Source organism: Falco rusticolus, chromosome 18 (genome assembly GCF_015220075.1).
Source record: "Falco rusticolus isolate bFalRus1 chromosome 18, bFalRus1.pri, whole genome shotgun sequence".
Taxonomy (NCBI): domain Eukaryota; kingdom Metazoa; phylum Chordata; class Aves; order Falconiformes; family Falconidae; genus Falco; species Falco rusticolus.
The window spans coordinates 5076108-5102858 of record NC_051204.1 but is presented as its reverse complement, the minus strand read 5'-3'; the positions used below and the strand labels follow the sequence as shown (position 1 = coordinate 5102858).

The following is a 26751-nucleotide window of genomic DNA, read 5'->3' as shown; positions in this document are numbered from 1 at the left end:
TGTGGAAAGTCTTAGTAGGCCACTTATCTCGTAGTATATACTATTTAGATGAAATGCGTATCATTTTACCTCTGCTGGCCCTGCTCTGGCTCAGATGCAGAGTGCTTCATGGGTCGCCGGTTATTCTTGGGGTTGGACTTCGTAGCAGTGCATGAGGTATGCGTATACCCGAGGCATGCGTGTAGTTTTCTTTCATTAGCTGGCATTAGACAAAGGCCTCAAGTGTTAGATTTATGAGGTAGCTTTTCTATGTAAAGCCTCAAATCTATTGAATTGAACTGAAGCGGAGCTGGATGGGAGACGGAACTGTGCATTTCCCTAAACCGCTGCTCCCTGGTATTGCATATTTGGTTCATGTAGTTATGACAAGTACAAGTAGCAAATCATTAAAGCAGCAAAAACACCATCTTTACTGTAAAGATCCCCTTTGAAGCTGGGGCAGAGTGTTCCTGAATTAATGGAGTGCATAGTGATTTTACTAAGTTTTATTTATAAAAAACCCTCTTTGCGTTCATGCCAAGAGTCTCCAGCTCAGTGGTAAGCAGGGTTCATACACAGAAACCTGGTCTAGATTTATGATGTGTTTGAAAACGCAAGGGAAAAAATATCAAATTGACAATATTTGTAACGTATTGTTAAAATATCTATTCTATCGCCATGCGTGGAATTCCCCAGCTTTATAAACATGAGTGCCAGCTACAACCCTTGAAATGTCATAACATGCAGAGACAAAAAGAAAACAAAAAAACTTTTGTTAGAATGCCTTCTAAAGTCCAAGATGTGTTTGGGTGGTGTGTGGAACAGAGTTAATTAATGAAAAATAAAATATACACAGAGGCGTATGTTCTTTAACTTAAAAAAGAAAAGCTTTAGTATCAACACTTTTGACAGCTCCCTTTATCAGGACTGAAGCTTTGCTTCCTGCAGCTCTGGGCATGCAGTTCTTTGCCTCTGTGTATGTATTATATTCTCGGCAAACTAATCTGTGTAGAGACAGTATTTTTTTGCATTGAAATCCCTCCCGTTTCATAGTTTTGCAAACTCTGAGCAGCTGCACAGCTTTGCTTTTACATGGGCTTATAAATTATTCCGCTACCTAAGGTATTGTGCACAAATTTTGGAGGCAAGTAACGATTATAGGAGAAAACAGAATGCTTCGCTTGGAAAAATGTCATAGGTAGGAGGCAAGCGTCTGTGCTCTGGGAAGGGCTGTATGGAGATGTATTTGCATTTTTATTTGCATATATCCATAAAAAAATCAAGAGGTAGGTGTAACTTTGAAACTGTTGATATTGCATTTCAAGCATTCGAACCAGGAGTCGAGCCCCCTCCTTATCAAGAAGCTTTGAAATCTTTTACAAACCTGGGGTCCAGGCCAAGGGCTGCAATGGACCATGCAGCACCCGTCAGCTGGAGACAAGAAAACCTGGGGGAGCACGAGTGCGCCCACACCCTGCCTTGTCCCCAGCTGGGGCTGGGACCAAGTCACTCAACCCAGACCACTCCAATGAGTGCCCTTGAATGCAGTTCTGTAGTGGTCAGAAATAGGTTTCGCTGGTTGTGAGCACACAATTAAGGGGGAATTGTTTACCTTTGATTAAAATTAATATTGCTGTAGCACAAGGGAATACAAAAGACTTTTTCTGTATTTCTTGAAAATGTGTGCGTGTGTGTTCCCATTGCATGAAACAAGAAGAGAAGGGAGACAAGCCTCCAAGAATAAACATGTCATTTGATTAAAAAAAAACAAACAAAAAACAACAAACCAGCTTTGCTGTTATCAATCTTTGCTTGGAGCCAGCAAATGAAGAACTTGCAGAATTTATAATAGGATTGAAAGACCAGGTAACAGGAACTAGCAGTTCGGCAAGGTTATTCTGCAGTTAATGTCAAAACTTTTATGACCTTTACTGCGAAGAATTAGGTTAATGAGGAGGGCTTTTTGAACTCTTTTTAAACCAGCCCATTGATTTAAAACTTCTTACAAACTTGAGGAAAGTTTCCTGGTTTGGATTACTAGGTGCTTCTTGGAGATCTCTACTTCATTAATCAAAGTGTTCAAGTTACTGAGTCACCCATAGTCCTTTGAAACCCATCCGAATTGTAACACCTTGGGGCAGAGCTTGCCCTCTCTGGTCACATCTAGCAGCGTCCCATGCTTCCCTCCCCAGGGAAGTTCGGAGCATGCCAGAATCTTAAGAATAAAGCAATGCACCATAAAGAAGGAGGTATAAAACCATCAGTAAAGATGCTAAATATACAGCAGTTTGGGGAGCCCCAGTAAGTTAAATATTAACAAGTTCTATTGCTCTCACTTTGGTCAGTTAATAAAATACTCTAATTATTAGATTGTCTAAATTGCCTGATGTGCAGCTTTGGAGATAGAGAACCTTCTCAAATGAACCCTTAGTGCTTTCTGAACTTGTTTGTGTAATAGGAATGTGCTGCAGCTTTCTTTTTATAAAGAAATCTCGGGGGTTATTGTAATGTGTTGAGATGAACGTGCAGCCCCAGCGTTGCTCTGTGTTCACACAGAACAGAAGAACGATCACGAAATTGCCCCACCGGGGACCGAGTGTGGGGCGTTCGCATATCCCATCCCCTGACCTTTCTCGCAGCAGGCAATAGACCCTCCTGCTCCACAAAAATGGGGAAAAGGATTAAATTCTCTGGTTTGGCCATTAAGAGTTTTTGGAGACCTTAAAAATGGGAATGCCCACTTGCTACCTTTGAGCCTCACTGGGGAGCGGGGGAATCGGTGCCTTTGGCACCCACAGCCCTGGCTCAGCAGGAGCAGGGCTGGGAGCGTGACTCTGGGTCCCAACTCCCGGGTCTTCCAAACCTTTGGCTGGTTCAGATCTGGAGTTTTGGGTCTCTCTCCCCACGACGACTCCTGCATTGCTTTGGTTTGTAGAGCAGTAACCCCATCCAAATAATCTACATAGTAGTAATTCTGCCCTTTAGTCAGCCTCCATCTTAAAACACAACTGTAAAGTCATCCTTTGCATTATCATAAATGCCTAATGGGCATCTCCTCCGGTCCCCAGAGTGCCTATTGCTCTGCTATACGCTCCTGTCTCTGCATTCACTGTCTGTGCTTATTTTTTCTTAACAGTGAAAATTGCTGTAGATACGGGCAAGACAGCCTCCTTGTGTCTTGTCATTGGAATATGCTCGCTAAACTCCAGCTCCCTCGTGGCTTAGTTCTGTTTATTCCTTGTTCACTTGGAAGGGTTTCAGCTAAGAAAATACATTGAACCGACTGACGCTGCAATGGACATTACTCAAAGCTATTTGGCCTGTAGCCTCCTCTTTGGTACTGATGATGTTGACAATTTTGGGTTTTTTTTTAGATTCCCAGACCATGTTTGCAGAACTGCTTGTTAATTACTGCACTGCACAAGCGTGGAGTCTGGCTTCACAGACACTGTTTTGCTGTGTTCCGAACAGGGCTGGTACCTCAGAAGATGAACCAAAGTGCAGATTTGTGACGTTCCTCTGCCTCAGTATCCCCCTCCTTTAAATGAAGACTTCTCTTCAAAGAGGCTCACAAGGAATAATTTATTAGCAGACAGATATAAAAAGTGTTGGTAGCTTTAGGCTGGTTTTGCTCTCATTGGATGGGCTTTGTATTTCACTGATGTGTTACTGGGTCATAAAAGAAAGAATAAATCTTGTTTACTTGTTTACATCCCGTGGGAATCTTCTGCTGCGCTGGGTTTCAGGCTTGTTCCTAGCAAGACTGAAATGTGCTGTGCTTCCCCTGTCAGGCAGCTGTTTTGTGTAGCTGCTGCCCACTTGAGAGGCAGAATGTGCAGTGCCTTTGCTGAAAGGGTGCCAGGGATTGCAAGTGAGGAGCTGGAGGGAGGAAGTTAGAGGGGAGGGGAGGGAGAGAGCAAAGACACAGTGAGGAGAGGAAGAGAAAACTGGAGAGGAGAGCTCAGCTGGGGAATGACACAAGGGGCTCGCAGGGGATTAGAAAATATGGAGCAACGGGAGTAGATGCAGCATGAGCTCAGCAGCTTCTTCTTGTCTTCATGGGTTTGGGGGCATATCTAGGCCCCCAGCCTCATCAGCTACTTGGATTCATGAGAATGAGCTTTTCTGTCAAAGCAGCCCTGCCAAAGGCTTCTTTCAGCCAAGGCTTGCAAGTCACAAACTTCTTGAATGTCATTTGTGGGGTGGCCTTTTTGGTGTGTGAGTAGGACTTGGGTTTTCTATTGCTGTTGCTTGCTTTTTGCTTTTCAGAGGTAAACCCATAATCAGTTGTGGGAAGACTTTGGTTTGGATATCTGTATATTGGATTAAAGGTCTACAAATGTATAATTTCCAGGTTATTTACTGTTTTGTGTAATCATGAAGTTTCTATTCCATGTGACAGGGAGAGAAAATAATTTAACCCCAGCCTGCTCGGAGCTTCTTGGCCTCCATTGGATTTATTCTCTTGAAGCTGAGAGTTGCAAACTTGAATTCCTTTTGTGTAATAAAATACTTGGACCCGCTGTAGGGCTTAGGGCTTTGTTTTTTCTTTTCTTCCCACCTCCACCCCCAACAACAAGAGTGGGTTTTGCACCCCAGAAAGCTGCCTTTTTTTTTTTTTTTTTTTTCTCACCATGCTTTAGGAAGTCTGCTGTTGCCTTGCCCGGCTCCTGCCTGCTGGATTTCATTAATCCCAGGAAGTTTGTGCCTTGCCTTGCCCTGCCCATCGGTGGGCTGAGGCTGGCAGTGGTGCTGGGGTCCTGCCTGTCCGGAGGTGGCTGCATCCCCGGCTGATGCTGCGCGCTGCAGCCCGACCTGCTGGGCACACGGCATCACTGCAGCAAACCAAGCTTCTGCAAAAGAGCTTTCCACTTTCTAGCTGGTTTTTAACATAAGTGGCATTTTTAGTGGACCATTAATTTGCTTTACTACATGTAATTAGCAAAAAAACTGGGTACTGAGTGAACAAAATTAGGCTTGGACTGGATTCACTTGTCAGCCAGCCAAGACCTGTTTGGGTCGACGTTTCTAAAACAATGATAAATCGGCTCCTCCTGTGTGCGAGGAGGTCCCTCACTTTGCGTTTGACCCTACTGCCATGAGGTAGACCTGTCCTGCTGATAAAACACAGCGTAAGCAGAGACGGGCCCTGCTCTCGCCGTGGCCTTGTTTGCCTCGTGAGCCAGGGACAAAGTTATTTTTCTTCTGTGTGTGATCTCCACATCCAAGAAAATGTTTATTAAGCAGGGTAAATGCTTTGAGATCTGTAGATAAAGGAATTTCTCTTGTGGTTTGTTAATAATACCACTGTTGGTGGTAGAGCCCAGGGAGGGGAGGATGGACACGTACGCGTATGACGGTGATGTGCAATAGAAAACCTGGGATTTTCAGGCAAATGTAACATGACCTGGGCACTGGCACCATCGGGAAGCCAATAGTCTGTGTGAAGAAGGTGCAGAAAGTCTGCATCCACCCAGACCTCAGCTATTCACATATTAATCACAGGGGCTAACCACACAGATCCAAATGGGTGCTTAGGAGCTGATGAAGCCTTTAAGGCATTCAAAAAAGAAACATCATACATTCTCTAGCACATAAATGTGTTTAAAAAGGTATATAATTTATAATAGCAATGTTGACAGAGCTTTAACTACGTTACAAAAGCTAAACTATAATATATTTACATGTGAGCAGTACTTACTGTGTGGGTGCGTCTCTGTTGATGTGTTTCCATGTGATTCTCCATAATTTCAGCAAGTGATTGTAGTGAGGGATATTAAACCATAGTATTGATAATACTTTTACAGCTCTGCTTTGGGAAATGCATTACTGCTAAATTAGTCCCTGAAAATCTAGAGATATTAACACTGTCGAGCATGAAGGCAGATGGGATTTGGATCAGAGACCTTTATTTGTAGTATGATACTAAGGAGTCATTACTTTAAAGCAGGAACTTCGTTTCCTTGAATATTAACTCGAGTTGGGGATTTTACTTCCGCTTTGGCATGAACAAGCTTATCATAAAAGCGTAAATGGAACTCGCTCGGTATTGATTTTTCTTATGCTCTAAAAAGATGCTTAATGAAACTCTAGGTACCTAGATAAAGACCTTCACTGAATGCAAAGTAAGCTTAATTGCAGTTCCCTTAACAAGCTACTGGAGATGAATTTTTTTTCTACTACAAAGCCCTTTCACCTATTTAGATTGTTTCTCTTCCTGTGTGTGCCAGGATGCATTAATTCAGCTTTTTGTTTCTTTTTCTTCCCCCCCCTCCCCAAGAGGCAAACTGCAGCTTAAAGAAAAGAAAACTTACTCGCCAGTTTGTGTGTAGAAAAACTTTTGGCCTTGGAGAGGTTGGTTTTTGAGGTCTCAATAGAAGTTTTAGTCTTAAAAGAGAGTAACTGTCCCTCTCGCACTTCTGCAGAAGGGGGGACGGGCACGGAGGCATGTTCTGACACTGCACAACAGACTTGTAGCAAAACCAGAATCTGAACCAAGGTTTTTCTAGCTTTTGTCCTAAGACCTGTCTCTGGAACTATGTCAGAGCAGAGGCATGACTTTTATTTTTACTGTCCAGCATCGCAAGCCCCAAAGCAATGAGGGAAAGTTATGTTCAAGTTATTCCCTTCCTTGCAGAGAGCGTTTGTGCTCTTGAAGCTGTGGAGAAGGAAGCAACAGTGTGTTCCCTGGTCGTGGTGACTCTTTCTCCTGTAGGTCCTGCTTGTGCTGCTTACTTGGAGCCCTGTTAATGCTTAATTAAGTTCTTTTCATTCTCCTCTTGGTATTTTTTTCCCCTCCTCTAATACAGGGGGTCTGCCAGAGGCTGCGTCTCTGCCTGATGCCAGGTCTGTGTGATGTCCGTGGGTCCTGCATGGACCTGGTGTGACTGATGTGACCTGCCTGATGCTGCTGTCCAAAGCCACTGGACTCTAAATTGCCACCCCCTCTTCTGCTGGGGACACCCCCGTCACCAGAGACACGATCTGTCCCCTCTGCAGTTTGCTGAGAGTTGATACATATAAAGCACGATATCTGTGTTAATTACACAGAATGCCTCAAGCCCCTCTTTCTGCTGCTGTACGAGAAACTGTTTCTGCAGAAAATGTCAGATGACTAAAAGATGGCATAATTTCTTTTTTTTTTTTTCTCCTGTGCCACAACTATCACAAAGCACAAAAGCTGGGAATTTAGCACACTTGGGGGTAGCCAAAAAGTGTCAGGGGAGCCCCTGGATGAGGTGCAAGCTCAAGAAACCTCTTGCTCTTTCCCTTAGAGTCAATCTTGCTTTTGTTCATGCTTCAAAGAGCGATGAGTTAGGGAATTTTGCTGAGGATTTGAGTAGGAAGATAGAGCAGCTTTGCGTCAGGTGCAGAGTAATTATTTGCTGGGGTTCTGTGCTATTTGGTTTTTATTCCCTGTGTTTTCATTAAAAGCTAATGAGTTTTTTCTTCATTCAGAACAATAGCTTGGCCCCTGACAAGTTGTTGGTTATTTTTTCTGCTTGGACTCAACTAGCTGTTGCTGCTCCATAAACTTTATGGAGAAGTGGATTAAAGCACAAGAAGTTCTCATAATGCAAATCTAAATGGAAAGGCAACAGGATTTGTTTTAAGTAGCTATTTCTGCAGTGGTTTTGTTCACTTTGGTTTTGTTACTGAGGCTATAGGTGGTGGTTGAAAATACTCCTAATGCTAAACCAAACGAAATGCCTTTGTTTGTATCGATTTGTGTTGCGGCAGCTGACGCAATTCGGAGTCCCACTGTGCTTGGCATGATACACGTATGTACAAGCTGCAGCCTGGTCTGTTGGAGCGCGTTACGGTAGCTTGCCTGAAGACATGACATCTCAGTTCCCACTCCTGTGTGGGGACAGCCCCCCCCCCATATGATTTTTCCTGCCCAGGGATTATTCTGCCAAAACAGAGACCTGTGGCTTGATTCTTCCCCGTGGCTGATGCCTGTAACAGCTTCTCCTGTTGTTAAAGCCAGTGACTTATTCTTGCAAGTCACTTTGGCGATCGGGCCCTTGTTCTTGTTCCAAATGGTTCAGTGCAGCCACGCGCCGGTGCGTGAGCCGTGCCTCCCCAGCGTGGTGGCTGCACCGCGCCACGCTGCCTCCTGCTAGTCGGAAACCAGGAGCAGTTTGCTCGTTATCGCAATAATCCTGCACCTGTATCTCGTTATAGGGGACCACCTGTTACCTCGGTGTGTGTTTGAAAAGCTTGGTTTGATACAGTGCAGCCTGGTTGAAAGAAAATGTTCTTTTTAAGGGGCTTATGGAAACTGTCTTATAATGCTGGCATCTTCACATCGCTGCAGATAGTCGAGCCCGCAACGCTGCAGCACGGCGTGGGGGAAGGCTCCTCATTAGAATGAACGTTGTGTTTTCCTACGGCACCGAGTTGCCGTTTGGTAGCAGCTTTTCATATAGGCTTTTTAAAGCCTTTTTATTTGAGGATCTCCAAGTGCTACAGTAAAACAGGGAAGAAACATACCCTTGTCACACACAACTGAGCAAAGGCTGAAATGACTTCTCCAAGGTCAGGCGGGCAGTGGTGCGCTCATGGATGTACTCTGCTTCCCGAGTCTCGCCAGTGGAGCGGGGGATTTCACTCTCTGCTTTTTAACCCCTAACCGTTTTTTTTTTGGGGGGTTTTTGTGTTTTTTTTTTTTTCCCCCTCATGGAGGTGCATGCATGAATTTCAGTTTGTTGTAGCATAGAAGAACGTGCTTTGCTTACTCTTCATGACTGAGAAGCAGCCCGTGGATGGGAGACTACTGCAGTACCACCTCTGCTGATCTCTGATCCTGCAGGAGAGATCAAAGCCTGCCCTTTTGGGCCAGGGACCTGCAGCTTTCTTCTTGGCATGGGAGATTAGCAGTGCAGATGCTGAACGATGCACCTCCCAAAAGGAGAAAAGTTATGTTCTGAATTTCCTTTTTCTCCGGAATCTGATGTTCCGCACTGCGTGCTGGGATGGCTGCTGGAAGCAAGCGAGCACAGAGCTGGAAAAAGATTTCATTACTTCTTGGGCTCTTCCCCTATTAGAATTTTAGTGGCTTAAAAGGTGGGCTGCCAGGGACCCTTCTGTTCAGTCATTGACCCCTATACGCCTTTGGTAAATCTCAAAGTCAAATTTTCAATCAGTTTTTCAAGACCTTTGAGCCTGTATTATCAGCAAGGCTATGATGATGCCTGGCACTCACTGTGATTTGTTTTTTAAGGAACTGATCTGTGGGAGGATTATCTCATGTGCCCTATGTTCTTCACAGCCAGATTGTTCCTTCTGGTGGAAACCAGAAAGACATTTTCTTGAAAACATGCCCTTGAATGTGGGAGCCTGGGGTCTGTGGGAACTTCACACTCAGAGTAGACAAGGGAAGGTTGCAACCTGGGATGCTGAAAATATACCACATCCAAAATATTGTGTCACGTCTTTCTGCAGCTGGAGACTTAATGGCATCTCCACTGTGTTTCTTGGTGGGAGGAAGAGCGTTGTAACCCTCCATTCCAGGCCCTGGTACCCTTTCATCAGTGCTTGATTTAAACTGTGGAGCACAGTTCCTCTGTTTGCTGAGATAAAACTTGTTTTTAGTGTTTGAATACAATTAACATCAGCTGAAAACTCACCTTTCTTGCTGTTTGTTGTGTGTTGAATGAGTAAGCAGCTGTCTTTACCTCTGTTATCAGCAGTCTGGGTTGTGTGTATTCAGGAAATGTAAGGTAAAAGCTTGAAAGGCCACTTTTTCGCTTTGTTTAGGGTGAGTAGTGTTTTCTTCTACAGGTAGGCTAGCTGCACTCCATTTATATTAAAATTTGATATTAACATCTGTCACTGTAGTATCTAAGTGCCTTCTGCATAAAATCCAATATCAGTAGCAAATTCCCTAGCAAAAATTCAATGCAACATCAAGTATGGGGAGGTAATAGCTCCTGCCTCCACACACAGGCACATTGTTTTGTTAATTTATATGTGACTGCCTGTCACAGGGAGTCAATCTTTTTTCCCCCTACCGCTATTCAGTTGAGGATCTCAAAGCTTTTCCCTACAAAATAGGAAGGTTCTTCATTCTGGTGAAGCAGGTAGCCTAGTCCTCCATTTTACAGATGGGTGATTTATGCAGAGGTCATGTACTGGGGGCAAGAACAAAAAACTGGACATAGCTCTGGTAGTTTGGTCCCAAGACTGGTGTTTCCAGCCTCCTCCTTGTATGCCCTCCAGGTGTGAGCAATATGCCACCTTGGCCCTGAATGATGAATCTGGTCTTAAACCCACACGAAAGTGGTTCTGAGTTTTGTAGAGAACTTCAGTGGGAGGTGGGAAACAGGAGGAAACATGTCTCAGGGTGCAGGCAGTAAGATCTGGGTTTAGAAATGTGTCCTTTTCAATAAAATCAGACTGCTCTTCTCTTTCTAGGAGAGGATTATCATGATGCTTGTTTTGGACAGGACAGTTCTGATGAAAATCAGAGCTGGGGTTTGGCCCCTTCCATGACATCTGATGCTTCGCTTCTGTCAGACTTCCAGGATGACGGTAAGTCACTGATGCTTTTTGAAGTCCTTGAGTGAAGAAGGTAGAAATGCAAGTGTAATCTAGTATGACTTCCTTGTTGTCTTATATCCATCTCATAACACAGGAGGTGTTTTTTGGGTTTTTTTGTTGACTGGTACCTGTTTTGTCAATGACCATAAAATGTTATGGCCATCCTGAATTTAATTTACTGCTGCCGGAGTTAAATGTATTTCTTGATCATCTCGGTGCAAGCTGGAGTTGGTAGTGCTGGTTTGGATTGACAACAGTGACAAAAAAGAGCAGAATTTGACCTGGTAGCTAGCGTTTCCCAAAATTAACGTGCCACACTCAAGTGTGTTTCTTCTTGGGTGCTCTGCCTCGCACTTCGAAGGAGCTACGTCTTCCCAAACCTTGCCTCCCCCCACCCTTTGAAAATTAGACCTCTTTAAGGTGGTTTGCTTTGGAGAGACTTTTTTGGGACCTTCTAGTGCTTGGGAACGTGGGGCTTCTTTTTCCTGTGAGTGTAGAAGTGCTCATAGCAAAGCGGTGGATGGGAGCTGGCGTCTGAGCTCAAGGGCACCTTCCAAAGCACTAAATGGCAGACGGGGGTTTTCTGGGCAGAGTTACTGGGATGGTCCCGTCTGCTTGGGAGCGGCGGCTGAGGAGAGATGGATTTGCACTGTGCTATTGAAAATGAAGTCTACAGAGCTGAGATTGTTCTGATCTTCTCAGGGGTTATCTTTTGGGCTCTAGTGAAGACTTGATTGCTTTGGTCTCAGATTCTCAGTCTCTTACTTCCCACAGATCTTGTTTCCTCCCCCTCTTTCACTTCCCTTGCACTTCCCCCCCATGCTTTCTTGCCTCCCTGCCTTGTCCTTCCTCTTCCATTTTCTGTGCTTCTGTCCCTCCTCTTCTCCCCTTCTCTGTGCTCAACACACTTTTTCATGTCTACTCCCACTCCTGTTAGGAATCAGTAATCATCAGTCAAGAAATGAGGATTTATTTGGGATGAGGTCGTAAGAGCTGATGGGCACCAAAGTCAGCTTCTTCGCACAGTGCAAACGACCAGGCATATCTGCTGTGTGTGTTGATTTATGCCATAAAATAAACATCTTTGTTTAGACTGATTAGAGGCAAGGTTGGCCTGATAGTCAGCTAGTAATTGCAGCTTGGAGAGAGGTGTGGAGTGTGGGACTGGTTCTTTTAAATAACCTGTGTGCTCAGATATGATGCACTTACGCATGGAGAACGTGTGACAAGGATAATGGATGTTGGCCTAAATGGGACATGAAAGGGTGCTGAAGACCTCGAGCTTGGCCTCGTCGGGCGAGTGATGCCTTTATGAAGTCTAGGATTTCTCCTGGCGTGTTTATTAAGCTTGTCTAAGGAGGTATTTGCTTTGCTAACTTTGAGTGGTGGTTTTTGGCAGCCCTAAGGGGCAGAGTTTGACATAACACTTGCAAGGTATGCAAACACTTGGCACCACGGGAAGTTTTCAGACACAGATGAAATGCCAGGCTCGATGGAAGGGTGCCCAAATGGGTGAATGGCAAGGAGATTGATAACATAAAAAAATGACATACTACAAAAAGGAGGGAAGAAAGCTGGCATCGAGATCAGTTACATTAAAATGAGGTGTTAGTGCTTGGAAACTGGTTCGAGTGCTGAGTAACAGCAAATCACGGGCTTGACTGTGTGTGTGTTCGTTCTGGAGGAAGCAGAGCAGTTTGGGCGGGCTGGATGCAGGCTGTTGGTATCTGAAAGGGTGATATGAAAGGGAAAATAGGCTGAACACATGATTTGGGAACCTTTTCTTTGCCCTGCCATGGTTTGTAGGGGCATCGTCAGAATGAATTTTTCTAGATGTCCGCCAGCGGGAAGGATATGGATCGGGTTGTGATTTCCTCTGGGTTTTTGAATTTCTGTGATGACTTACTATCAGATGTTTTTGTTTACTTGGGGGATTTTTGTTTTGCTTGATTGTTTTCTTTGCTTACTTTTTTTCATTATAGAAAGTGAAGGCACAATTATTTTTTTTTTTATTAATATGAAGTCGCTCACCTGAGAGTTTAAATCCTTACTTCAGAAAAGCGATTAAGCTAAAGTGTGTGTCAGGCAGTCTTGATTTCTGAATTAGATCATGCTTATGGGAAAAGCAGAAAGTTTTAAGATTGTGTGAGCTGATTTTCATCATGATCAAAGTTTGCCTTGGCTTCTCTGCATGTGCAAACCTTCGCTTTGACTGTGCCCTTTTTGCTGCAGCACTCACTTCTCCACTTACCTGGCACAGGGACCCGGCTCCTGTGTGCTCATACAGAGCTGGGGCCGCGATGGACCCTCGGGGTGCTGCTGTCACACGGATAAGTGACCGAGAACTGCTCCTTTCAGGCAGCACAGGTGGCTGACGCATGGGGATAATCCGTCTCACTATGGCCAGGAGAATAAATTGGCCGGCTGTAGGAACATGCTTCTCATTCCTGCGGCTTTTTTCCGTCGCTTCTTAGCCCTGTTTTGCAACAACAAGAGGTTACGTCCTGAGGTGCAAGCCCACAGCTCTGTTAAAGGCTGATATTTCCTGAATTTCCCAACTTTATTAATTCAAGGTTTTAATGGAAGCAGGTCTCTGACTGGGATGATGCTCACTTCTGCCTCTCCTTGCTACAAAAAACAGAGGGGTTTGAAGCAGGGGATGCCACCACTGCTCACTCTGAGCAGACTTTTCCTTGCTTGCTCTGAACTTCTCGTGGGAATCAGAGAACCTTCAAAGTTGTCTCTGGAGGGAGCAAGAGGGACTGAGCGAGTTGGGGATGACTTTACTCAATGAGGCATGGCCCAGCTCTATAGGATCATCCCTAATGAGTGATTAAGAAGCTAATGTTTGTACAGTGCTGGGAGGCTGGGAAGCACTGTGGAAGTACTAAGTACTGTGATAATGATAAGTATTTCTTAGGAGACACTTCCCATGTAATGTGCTCTGCTCAGACCACTTGGAGACTTTTCAAAAATGTTTTGTCTTAAACTGATAGATCATTTAATTTGCCAGTGTTTGTTCATTTAGTTTTCCTGAAGCATAAGGTAGATACGACAGCGTCCTGAGGGTAGGAGCTGTGCATCTTCATATTTAGAACTTCTAGATGTTGCTTTATCAGTTTGGGTTTCCCCAAAGTGGCACTTCTGGATCCCTTGCTGGAGGAATGCTGAGCCGGGATTCAAATGATTCACTCGATGTCATGGCAAGATCACACGGAGCGGAGGGGGTGAGGGCCACTGTGGCGTCTGCCCCTGCACCTGGCTCTCAGCTGTACTGCCGTGGCGTGACAACAGAAGTGACAAGATATTTTCTTTTATATTACGCAGGCATCCCCTAGCACGTGGAAAGACGCATAACTCAGAGTGACAGGAATGTACTTGACAGGTTCTGTTAGGCACTGGGGTAAGAAACCTTGCCTCTGACTTCTAAGGTTTTTCCATCATGTCAGCAGAGGACTTTGGCCAAACGTACTTACAGCTCATTCAGTTGAAATAAAATCATTTAGCAAAAATTCCCTTTGCTTTATACAAATGTGCTAAAAATGGTTTATATCGTAAAAGGTGTGGAGGGTGGTAGATGAGCGGGTGTTTCGCTCAGCCCCAGTGGCTTGGGGATGGGAGGGGGCAGATACAAATGCAACACGATATTAGAACGTTTTTGGGGAGAATTAGAAACTGTTACAAGGTGGCTTGTCTGTAATCCATCTCCAGGTGCTTCTTGAACCCATTTATGTCCTGGAGAAGGCCCCATTTTGCTCGTTCGGCCTTCTAGTATATAGAAATGGGTAGGGAAAATAGCAAAGTGAGTTTTGTAGGTAACTCTGCAGAAACAAGATGCTGGTGAGCGCCCTGGCAGATCTGGGGAGAAGCCTGTAAACTTCTTCTGGGAGTTTCTTGCCTGGTCCATGGCAGCCTCTAGCCCACCTCGGCATGAGACTGAACGCGTTCCTCTCTTTCAAGGAGTATTGTGCTCTCTCTCGGTGGTGGTCTGGAGAACCAAACCCTTTCTCCCTGAAGTGTGTGGTGTGCTGAACGACGTGTGCTCCCCTGCTTTTAGGTAGCCCTTGCGTCTACAACTACAGCTGCTGCTTTGTTTTGGCCTGTACTTCTTACACGCTTCTAAAATCTGATGAATCACTTCTGAAATATGGAATTAATTGCTTTAAAAACCAAGCCTGCAGGAATGTTTTGGATGTGTGGGTGGGTGTGCATCAAGTGTGTGGGTAGGTGTGCTGCATGGTGTGGGTGTGAGTGGGCAGGCAGGGTGCTGGCTGTGCTGTGCAGGTGGGCGCGCAGGGTGGGTGGCCAGCCTGTAATGATGTGTGTGTGGGGGTGCACTCTGGATGTGCCAGCGCTGTGCTGGGGGGGGGCGGTGGGTGGGTGCTGGGAGATGCCAGTGGGTGCTGTGGTGTCATGGGTGGGTGCTAGTGGGTGAGTGCTGGGAGTGCCAGTGGGTGCTGGGGAGTGCTAGGAATGCAGGTAGGTGCAGGGGTGCCAGTAGGTGGGTGCCGGAGTGCTGGTGGGAGGGTGCCAGTGGATGGCTGCTAGGGGGGGGCCAAGAGGGGGGTGCCGGTAGGTGGTTGCTGGGGGGGTGCCGGTGTCCGGGGGGTGCCGGTGGGGGGATTCTAGGGGGGTGCTGGTGGGCGGGGGGGTCCGGTGGGGGGTGCCGGGGGGTGCCGGTGGGGGGGGGGGGGGGGGGCGGGGGGGGCGGGGGGTGCCGGTGGAGGGGTTCTGGGGGTGCCGAGGGTACGGGGGGGTGGCCGGTGGGGGGGTGCTGGGGGGGTGCGGGGGGTTTCTGGGGGGTTGCGGGGGTGCCGGGGGGCGGGGGGTGCCGGTGGAGGGGTTCTGGGGGGTGCCGGGGGGTGCCGGTGGGGGGGTGCTGGGGTGTGCGGGGGTTCTGGGGGGTGCGGGGGGTGCCGGGGTGCGGGGGGTGCCGGTGGGCGCTCGGTGCCGGTGGGCGCTCGCAGCGCAGCGCGGCAGCGGAGTTCTGCAGCGCCCCCGTGTGGCGCAGAGCGGCGCCGCTCCCGCGGGCTGCGCTGCTGGAAAACCGTGTGGGCGCCTTCGGCTTCCTGGTCACTTTTGTTTAAAAAACACAACCAACGAGCAACTCCCCCGCCCCCCCAAGAAAACCAATAAAAAGCCAAAAGGACAAATCCCAACCTCCCAAACAGGCATTTCTGTGATTTCCTTCTTCCCACCGCTTTGACAGCTCGGTGTGGGCTTGAATTAAGCCCTTGTGTGGGTGGAGTAACAGCAGAGTTCTGCTTTTCCAAACCAAAAATTGTGGTTTTCTTCCCCAATGACGGGCTGCTTCCCGCTGCAGTAGGGTGTGCAGCGGTGGTGCGGCACTGGGTGACCGCTGCAGGGGAGGGCAGTGTGGCCTGGGGGTCTGAGCACATGCGATGGTTCAGAGGAGCCACGTGCCCAAATGCTGCTGAATTTCTGGTGTAATAACAAAGTGTGTGGAATAAAATGCAGACTAAGAAGCTGTTTCAGAAATGCTGAGCATCTGCAAGTCCGATAGGCTGTATAGATCAAACCTTGAATGCCCTCAGATGAGTGGAAATGCCTCTTACGCTGGAGTTGAAAGCTTTACATTTTTCTTTTCAAATACCATTAGAAGCAATTATCTCTGCCTCCCTGATGTCCAGAAACGTCTTCTGTTGCTTTTGACTGGGTTATTATAAACTTGCTGTTGATGTACTTTTAAGCCGTAGGAAACAGAGTAGGAAACATTTGGGGAAGGGGTTTGTGACAAGTGCAATTGCCGTTGCATGTTTTTCCTGGCCTGATCGCAGACATCATCCAATGAGCCCAGGGAGGGAGAGGTTAAACCAGGGAGCAGTTATTTCTCCCAATTCCTCACCAGGGCTTCCAGCAGGTTTGACCAGTTCAGCCTGAGTTTTGCCAAGGGGAGGAGAACAGGCATGAATCCACTGTATAAGGAAACAACATGTTTTCTAAAAAATATCTACTTTATTGCGTGACATTTTGGAACGATATCAGACTCCCTTAAAGCTACAGAGCCAACGTTCTTTGATGTATAGTTTTCTGAATGGAAATGCACCGTAACATTAGCACTTTCAAGCCCAATGTGATAATGTCTCTGGCACTGTGCAAATAAGTTCCTGGAATGGTGCTCTGGCTGGTCGAAAGGTTTGGCTGTATTTTATACAGAGCAACTTGGTTCACCTCTATATTAAGGATTATTTGTTCGGGGTGGCAAGGAGGGTGGGTTGCTTGCAGGCTGCCAGAAATAGATGCATAAATTATATAGGAGAGCTCAGACCTTTGTAGAGAACAAGCAGCGGCAAGAGTATTGCTACCAAGATTTTCAGCTATCATTTAAACCAAGCAAAACCAAAAAAAACCCACAACCCAAAGTGGCTTCACGTCCTCATTTGGGATTTTACAGCTGCAGCAAATTGTAGCGCCAGTAACTGCTGCAGAAATCCTGTCTGACTTGTGGCCACAGCTCCCATCAGCTGGGCATGTCGAGCTGTGGATGCTGGTCCTGAGGGCAGCCCCCTGAGCCTGCAGTTTTGTGGGTGCCCATTCTGAACTCAAAGTCGTTTTTCCTCAAGCTGGAGACGTTTGGAAGTTGGTCTGAGAGGCTGCTCTTGTGCCAAGGGTGTCTGTGGAAAAGCGGGTGATTGCAAGTGCCTTTTGACTTGTCCAATCTCCCCCTTTATCTTCCCCTGCACCCTGTAAAAGCAGTTCTTCTTTATAAAGTGTTGAAACGTAACACGTTGGCACGGACTGACGGGAGGACCGGAGGGCGAGTCCCTGCTGATGCTCAGCCCTGTGTGGAGCTGGCAGCCTGGATCTCTTAGGAGCATCCTGTCTCGTAATTCCTTAGAGCTTTTTGGGAACGTAATCCTAGCACAAATCAGCTCGGGCCCCAAAATGTGTTGGTCCAGCCCATGCCTTAAGCTCACACATCTAAATGGGATGCGATTTCATGGTGGTTATTTGACACTGAGGATAGGCAACCTCAGGAATCAGGCGCTCGCTTTAATAGCATGAGTTGCTTTCACACAAATACAGTGTTTGTGATTTGGTCTTTGGGTGTCGCATACCTCGGTTTGTGGTTTGGAAAGGGGTTTCTGCCCAACCACTGGGATATTTGTTTGGTTTTTAAGCTGAGATTCTCAAGTAATTCCTTGATCGCAAGAGCTCTTAAGAAAAACAGAAATGTTATGAAACATGTGGTGTAAAATCTCAGCAGTTTGGTGGGTCTGTGGGGCCCCAGACAGGAGTTATAATTGAAATCACTTAGAAGTCAGTGAAATGCCGATAACTTATTAAGGCAGCTTTTCTAAAGCAAAAATCCTGCCACTTTTGCTGTTTGCCGACAGGGAAAAAGCATAATTAAAGTTTCTTTGTATTGCTTTGTAAGTGCAAGATCAGATGAATAGATTTATTTTCCATACCTAGAGGACAGTCTTTAATGACAAGGTGTTATTTGGATTTTTTACTAAGCGGGTTAACAACAGCAAGCTTGCGTGAAACAGGGAGTGTTGGCTTATGGTTGCAGCTTAAAATTAATTGCAGTGGAGGATGCCCTCAGCACGTAGATTATTTCAGCAGGCTCGGGGGGCTCAGAGCACGGACGTCTTTGAGCCGACACTATCAGGTGCGTGGTCCCGGGTGCTGTGGCGGCTGTCAGGAGCCGGGATGGAGCTTCCTCTCATGGTGAATTGCATGTTCCCCATGTCAAACACGTGTGAATTATCAATGCACAAGTTACTGTTGTGTGGGGGGCTGGGAAAACTTACACACCCGCCTCCTAAAGGCCTTTCTATTCATGAGTATGTAAATCCAACGCATAAATGCTTTGTGTCTCTATATTCTCCCCAGCAGAGGGATCAATATGCAGGAAATGTAAGTTAACAAAGTGTTGGGGTGGAACTTCATTATGGCTTCTTTTCTGCCCTTTTTCAAAAGGAAGTGCTTCCAGTGTCCTAAACCAACAGGCTCTGGAGCCTCCCGTTACTGACCTGCACAGGTTTCCTCCGTAGGAGGGATGCTCGGAGGGCAGGATGCTGGGATGCAGCAGCTGGGCGGCATGGCAGAGGTGATGCCAGTTTCAGACCAGCTTATCTGTGACCCTGTGGCCCCGCAGAAACAGCCTTGGGATGCCCAGAGCCCCTGGCTGGCACCAAGGACCTCACGTGGACTTGGGAAATGGGGTTTCACCCTTGCAGAAGTGCCAGGGGTTGAGCGTGCTTGGCACCGGTAGTGGTGGGGTTACTGGTACAGCAGCTCTGGGATTGACATTCTTTCACCAAATACACCAATAGTAAGATATGTGGTGGATTCTGTGTGGTTACTTCAACGGGAACCAGAGTAAGAGGTGCTCTAGGTTACGCACTTGAAATATTTTGGGGTTATAGCAAAGATCTGGCTTGTTGGGTTTTTTCATATTAGAATTCTGAGCATACCGAGGTCACTGGCAGAGGAGGTGGAGGAGGCGCTTCCTCTGCTTGAATGACTTGTCTGCAACCAGGGCAAACTTCTTTTCATTCCTCTGTGGGACATGTTTGTAGGGCAACTAAAGGACAAAAAGGCAAACAAAATATGTGCTTTCCCCGAGTTCCTGGTAGTGAGTGCACAGAGCCTTGGGGCCCTTCCCTTTGGGGGAGAAGCAAGAACGTTCCAAAGAGCCTCATCCCACGGATGCGTTTGGAGTGTGTCTGCTCACCTGGGTGGAACTGCTTGTGGGAATAACAATGACTGTACCCCTGTCTTGCAGGATCAATCTCAAAACACTAACAAGTCCTGAAATACAAAATTCCCAGCTGAGAGAAATGGTCTGGACAGCAATAAAAGTCCCTGATATATATATATATATATATACACGCATATGTTAACACATGCTGAACTACTACTGACTTTGTTCTGACTTAAGCATGTGCTTAAAAAAAGTGTGATTAAGTATGAGCCACAGGGAATATATTAAATTATTACTCAGGTTATGTAATTGTGAAAATCACTATGTGCAAAAATAAAGCCACTGTCCTGAAGAATTAATTTCATGTCTGGTTATAATAAATTCTAAAATGAAATGTGTTGAAGGACAACTTTAGAGGGAAGAAAAGTCTCCTCTTTTTTTTTTTTTTCCCCCCACTTTTTTTCACTTCTTTCATTTCTCCTTTTAATGTAAGGAGTGAAGAATAACTTTATTCGGCAAGCGTCTCCCTAGAGCTGTTGTATCTGCTAGGGATTTACTCAAGCAAAGCGGCTATGTTGGATGTTCCGTAATTGTCATTTTGCACGAAGGCATTTTGTGTCTGTGCACATGTGTATTTTAAAGAGTAGCTTTGTTTAAGGCTTACGGTGATGAACTACTTCTTAAAACAAGTTAAACTTTTATTGTTCAACCCTCGGAGAGATGTGGCAGTTGAAAAAGATTGGGTGTCCAGATTGATTTTTGGTCTGCATTGAAGGGTGGCCGGGAGCGTGCGCTGTGTACCTGTGTGCAGAGGGGCAGAGCTGGTGGGGCATTAAGCAGGCACCGGGGCTTCTTCTAATCCAGTGTCACAGGAAGAGCAGCCGAAACAATCGGCATCATCCTTCACCCTGATAATGCTTTCTCGCCAACTAATAGCTCCTTGTTCATCAAGGAAACGAATGTGTGCGGAGGTGACACGCTCTTCACCCACTGCTCTTTGTTCTAGGGTCCTCCAGACTGATTGTATCAGCTCCAGCACTGACAAATATCCCCCCAAACTTTAACACTATGTAAAATTGAGTTATGGGGTTTTAAGGTTAGACTCCTCTGGCTGAAGGTTGATTGTCTCCGAGAGATAAAGGAATCAGTACTCAACAATAACAAAATCTTTGCCATAGGATAATGACTGTTATTGAGCTCACAGCTCTCTTTATTTGGTTACAAAGCTTCACTCCTATTTTTTTCCCTGCACTCATAGGTTAAAGTGGGAGCTGCTGTTTGAAACTGCTGAATTGCTGCTGTTCCTCTATCCACCCTCACCCCATGCTTGAGCAAACGCTCTGGCAGATAGATCAATTCCTTGAAACATCCCGTCACCCAGGGCTGTGTCTCTGCAGCTGCCGTTTTAAACCAAGTTGCCCTTGCAGTGGCACCTTCCCAGCAGCGGAGCAGTGCAAAGATGCTGCTGGCACTTGGGTAGCTTTTGGAGAAGGAAGCTTTGCCTGGACAATCCCAATGAGCTTACTAGGCAAATTAAAGAGAGTAGCTGGGAGACAGCATTAGTCTAGTTTTACAGTAAGATTCATCCGTTGGAGTGGAGGAAATAATTCTTGCCGAGCTGGGGCCGATGTGGAGTGCAAGCAGCTTGACCCAGGTCCCATGAGGAGCCCATGGTGTAGCTGGCAATGGCATCGTAAAGCCTTGGACCCCAAACACCTTGCTCAGGTTCTCTGGCCAAAGAACTATTTTGCGTTTAGTGATGAGCCTTGGCCATCTGCGGTAAATGAAAATGGTCTGGCATTAACAAAAGGATCAAAGCATTAACAAAAATGGTGGAATTTGGGGGAAGAAATCGGAAGTTTATTTTAGCTTTAAACTAATGGTACCTGGGGCAAAGGCACTCAGTGCTGAGACAGTCTTATGTTGAGGGCAATGAGAGCCTGCCAGAAAGAGATGCCTAGGAGGGGCTGTGCTAGCGGTGGACGAAGAAGTCACAGAACCCAAGGGAGGACAAAATTTAGTGGGGTGAAGCTCCCTGCACTCTCTGAACTCCTTCCAAATCCTGGAAGCACTCTGCCTTCCCTGATAAACACCTGATGCATGAGGTGTGCGGAGAGGACATGCATGATAGGGTTGAACTTCCCTTGCAGATTTGGAGCAGGCAGGTGGTTGGTGTCAGTCTTTGAAAATACGTATAAGGGTGGCACTCTCCACCCCCCATAACTTGCATCTTTGCTTTACCCACTTGTAGTTACCTAGAAAGACAGAACTCTGCTGTCCCCCAAAGGCCATAGGTATCTCCAGGAGACGTCTTTGGCTCAGTGGAGCTTTCAAGTCTGCCCTGATTTCTCTTCCTTAAACTTCATTCATATCCTTCTGCTTCGAAGCAGATCTGATTATTCCAGGGAGCTGCTGACTGCGGGAGGAGTTCAGAGATCCCCTGCCTCTGACCTTGGAGGGAAATGGTTTCCATCCTGTTCCTGTGCACACCCGTCACGTGGTTGGTGTATTAGGTGTGAGCTGCCAACATTTCAGGCCAGCTGCAGTGTTGGGGATCAGCCTGTGTTGATGTTGCATCGCTGCAGGAAGACGCCTGCTGTTGCCCTGACCCCCCTCCCAGCACAGGGGTCCCTCACCCCTGTGCACTGTGCAACCAGTTTGGTTTTGAGATCCTCAGTTACCTTGCAAATTCTTATTTTCTCCCCTTTTACTCGATAAGATTCCCTGGTGCTGGATGTGCTGTAGATCACTTTTTTTTTGTTACCCTGGTTTATTCTTTAGTAGGATGAATCTCATTTTATTATTCTATCCATGTTCTTAACCTCTCTGTGTCCCCTACTATTATTTCCTCTGCTTTCACTTGATATTTGCATTACCACCTAATTTAGTATCTTCCTGCTCATTGAATTAATGGACTGTTTACTTGCTTTAGATAAAACGGGGACTAATACCCTGCAATACCCCAACACAGACGCTTCTCCTCCACGTGACAGAGAGCCATTTATCACCAGCTTTTGTCTGTGGCCCTTGGGCCAATTTTCAGTCTGTGACGATTGCTTCTATCCAAGCTGAGGTAAATTAATTTTTTCAGTGAGATTTGCTGTGGCACCACATCAAACGCTCAGTAAAGTCTCTAGATATATTGCATCTTCCACATTACCCTTCGTCTGCTAATTTTGTAGCTTGATCAGAAAGGCTGACCGTATGTGCCTAAGGTCATTTGCTCTTTACAAACCCAAAGGTTGCTTGTTGCTAAGAAGGCAATTATTGCCTAGGTGCTCATAAAGTAATTTAGTCCTTTTTTTTTTTTTTTTTTTTTTTTAAATCTGTTCCGTTATTTTATGAGTGTGACATTAGATTTGCCAGAGCATTTTTCAGCTTGACCTTGGTATTGTATTTTTAAACTTTGGTGCTACCTTTGATTATTGCCCACTCCATATTTCTTAGTTCTCTGCTATGATTAGAAGGAAAAGCCAGTGGTTTGGTAAGGTTGGGAACTTTGTTACTGTAATTCTTGTAAGACTTTATGCAAATGGAGATTGCTGGGAAGGAAAGCACAACCTTAGAGGCACAGAACAATAAGTGGGTGCATTTTTCTACCCCTTTCCATGGTCACACCTCTGTCATAGCTCTAGTCTAGGAAATCCATGGCTAACTGAGTAATCTCTATAGCCATCATGGAGCAGAGCATGACTTCGGCTCCCTTGAGTTGTAATGGCATCTCCCAAGTAGGTGAGAAATCTTCACTGCCAACTTCTAGCTATGTTTGTCATCTAATGTCCATCAGGGTGGTGACACTGCTCTTAAGATGGGTTTCCAGTTTGCTTTCTGCCAAGGTTAATTTAAAGTTGCTTTATTTTCATCTGTAAGTGGAAATTCCATGTCTGCTTTGAGTATCTCCTGGATCTGCTAGTTCTGCTGGACCAGATCCATCAGCTTCCATTATTTTGTTGGGGAAAAAAAATGTATCTTAGTTTGAACCAAGGAAAAAGATTGTATTTCCCCCCATCCCAGTCTCGGAGAAACCTAGTTGGAAAAACACCCAAACGTAAGTTTTTCTTTTCAAATGGAACTGGAATAAGTTGATCAGAAATGCTTCAATTTTAGATTTAAGGTCTTGCAAAGCCACTCTTAATTTGCTTAAGAAAAAAGCCCCAGCCGACAGAAAAGCAAAGCAAGATGACTGAAAAACACACAAACTTTTACGATGGAAAACTAAGCAGCCCTACCAACAGAAAGTAAGGCCAGACAATATCGGTATTTGAATATTCTCTTTTCCTTCTTTTCTTTGATATGCAAACTTGCTGCTGATCAAAGAACTCTGGGAGGAGGAGGACAATAGTGCGGATCATGGTGACTTTGGGTTTTGGTTCCTGAGCTTGATCCCATGATGGCTGGGGTAGGCTTGGGGACGGGGACAAGCGCCACTTTCCTCCCCTCCCCTTTGGTCTTCCCGTTCAACCCCTGAATTCACGGATCAGCAGGGGAGCTGAGCTGTCTGAGCAGGGGCACAGGCACAAGCCCTGAGGTTGCAGAAATTGCCATAAAACGGCTATAGCTCTGCTGTCTACAAAGCCCCCATCCCTCTTGGGTACCCCAGTATGCTAAGTCTGTGGGTTCAGGCTTGGGGCAGGTGGTAGGATTTGCTCCTTTAATCTTCAGTGTCTATTTATTACAGTGGAGCTCCAGGGCATCTGAGCATGGCCTTTCTCGCCCAGAGACCATAACAAATGGCTGCCCCACCTCTGACACAGACCGGGCTTTGCGCACCACCTATCTGCGCCGTGTGGTGCTGGCTCTTTCTGTCTCTGCTTCTTCTTTTGTTGCGGGGCTTAGAAAACTAAGAGGAAGGATCTGAATGCCAAGAGCAGCTCCGTTGACCGTCCACACCTGCCCTCCCTTCGCTTCGTGGCCAGTCCTCGGCTCATTTTTCACGGGGGGAGATGCTCACCTTGCGGATGAGAAAAGGCTCTGCCCCAGGCCATGGGACCGTGACTCAGAGTGATCCTTTTCCCTTTGTTTACTCTTAGGTATTGAACCCTTTCGCAATTGCTAATTATTTTTCAATTGCCCAAGACAAATGAGGAGGTTAGGGAGGTGCCATTTCTCAGTGACCCTGCCTGTCAATCCCTGGGACTCTTTATTAATGTTGGAGCTGGTTTTGTTAATTTTTTTCTTGTTGGTTTTAAGGAATAAGAGGGATGTATCTTGAATTGTGGAGGTAATTTACGCCTTTCTCTGTCTCTGAATGCCATCAGAAATTAGCAAGCTAATGACATTGGTGGGGAGTTCCATCCTCTCGTTGCAATTTAATTTTATTTTTAAGGGGGAAACCGTCCTTCAGTAAGGTGGGGATCCACAGCAAACCTCGGTCTTATACAAGGAGGTACGACAGTCTTGTCCTAGTCTTCTGGAAGATACTTTTACTCTGATTACAGATATTTTGTGGTGCTACCCCAGTACCAAACCCATTTTGCACCAAGTTACAGTTCTGTGGAGCCTGCAGTTTGAACAGGCAAACAGACAAGGTGAAGGATGACAAGGGGGGTGATGTTAGAGGAGGGTTAAGTGATTTGACTCCAACACCCCGGCTGTTAGAGGTAGTGTCTGACTAGGATCAACCCAGCACCCTCAAACTTTCCCTTATAGCTTGGGAGGGTGAATTAGGGGATGAGGAATCGGCAGTGTGATGTGCACGTGAGTCCTGGGTTCGCCATACTGGCTCTATTGAGGCTGAAAATGTCATTTAGCTGGAAACGTTGATTCTTGGCAGCTGGGTGACCTCAGCTTGCAGGTGAGATGCTCTTTGCTTGGATTTGGAGGCAGAGGGGACTGCGGGGTCATCCAGACCCCAATTCTTTGTGCTTAAATTCTCAGTGCCATCGCCTTGCTCTGGAGTTAGAGGAAACATTGGCTTCAGTCTCCCTATCAGAATTCCCGTTCCCTGGTAGCATAAAGCTTTTAATCCACAGAAGCAAACAGCCCAGGCTTCTCTGGAGGGGGGCTGCGATGGGGGGTTGTCTCTGTGTGGGGTCCAATGCTGCTCCCTGAACCCATGTGCTCGCGGTAGGTGACGGGTGCACGCTGTGTGTCTGTGTCCACGGGAGACAGTTCTTGGCAGCCCTTTGCAGAGCTGAATCTCCTGGTTCCTATTGAATGGGGGAGCTTGAAAAAAAACCCAACCAACCCTGTGCTTTTCAACACGAGATCCATTCTGCAGCTTGTCTCCAGGCAGCTAGCAACCCAAAGGGCATCACCGAACGCGCCAGCAACCAAATAGCAACTGGGGGGAGGGAATAGGAGGACAGAGGAAGATGGAAAACCTCCTATACAATAATTAGAATAAAATTGGGGTATCAAGAATACAGGGGTCAGCTTCTGTTCACACCAATATGGCTTTCACCTTGTAGAGAAAGGCCTGCACCAGGTAATTAGGTCAAGTCAATGATTATATATCTTAAAGCGAAGTGGAAGGGACTGTAATTGTGATGAAATTTGTTTGAAGAGGGAAAGCATGGGGAATTTTGTTTAAAGGTAACGAGTTCAAAGGGTAAATGAAGTTCAAGGTTCAGTTTCTGTTCACTCCTAAGGAAAAAACCCCACCACACAACAACACCCACGCACGCCGAGCAGCCAATATTTCTATCAGACGAGTTGCTTTATCTTTTGGGGAAGGGAATGGGATCATATCCCTGTAGGAAAACTGGAATTAAAACAGTGACAGCTCTTTAATGGGGCTTTCTTTCTCTAGGAGCCAACAGAAGGGTAAACCTTGTGTAATGGGTTTTTTTCCTAGTTGGTTTATTCTTCCCTTCGGAGCGCGCTTGTCACATGCAGCCACCTTGCATGCAAATCGGTGACATCCTGAGAAGGGCCTTGCCTGTGATATGCAAATGCCCACTTTGTTTACAGGAGCTTTTGAAGAGAGGGGAAGGCAGCTGGGCCATGAACGGTGGGGAAAACTGCCCATCTTGGGGGATTTAATAGCATTTCAACTTCCCATAAATGTTTTTGGTGGGACAAAAATGCGTTCCTATTCAGGCTTCTGAAATGGTCTGTTTTTCTCCTGGTAAATATGCGGCTTCAATTGATGCTAGTGGGTGTTCTGGGTGGATGGAGGGCAGGAGTGGATTTCCCTGTAGCCCAGCTGGGCAGCACTCCGGTGCTCTTGGGCCGGGGAGAAAAGGGCATAAGAAAAAGTAGTCACGGCTGCCTTTGCAAATCGTTGGGTTTTAATCGCGTGTGTAGGTGTAGAAAGGTGGGATAATAGTTACAAGTCAGGTTCTCCGGCTTTTTCCTCTCAACGTCATTATGGGATCTTGGGAACAGTTTTGACCGAGGCACCAAAAGTGACTTGTAAAGCGTCAGGGCATCGGTTCTGGGTGGCTGGAGCCCCTCTGCTTGCCCTGCCTGTTCCGGGCTGTGAACGTGCAGCGCCGACGTTTGGGCCCAAAGAGCCTGTGGTGGGTGTGGGAGGTGGCTCTGCTGGAGGTGGCTCTGTGGGCGGATTTGGCTGTGTTCGTTGTCCTGTTTTCTCTGTGGAAGCAAGGAGG

At 46.4% G+C, this 26751-nt stretch overlaps 1 protein-coding gene across 1 annotated transcript in view; it reads left to right on the top strand.

Moving 5' to 3' along the window:
* Window positions 1-26751, top strand: part of SKAP1 (src kinase associated phosphoprotein 1) — a 155823-nt gene that overhangs the window by 20795 nt on the left and 108277 nt on the right. The window contains exon 4 of the mRNA XM_037410935.1: window positions 10399-10515. Within this exon, the coding sequence (XP_037266832.1) occupies window positions 10399-10515 (117 nt within the window). The remainder of the gene's footprint in view (window positions 1-10398; window positions 10516-26751) is intronic.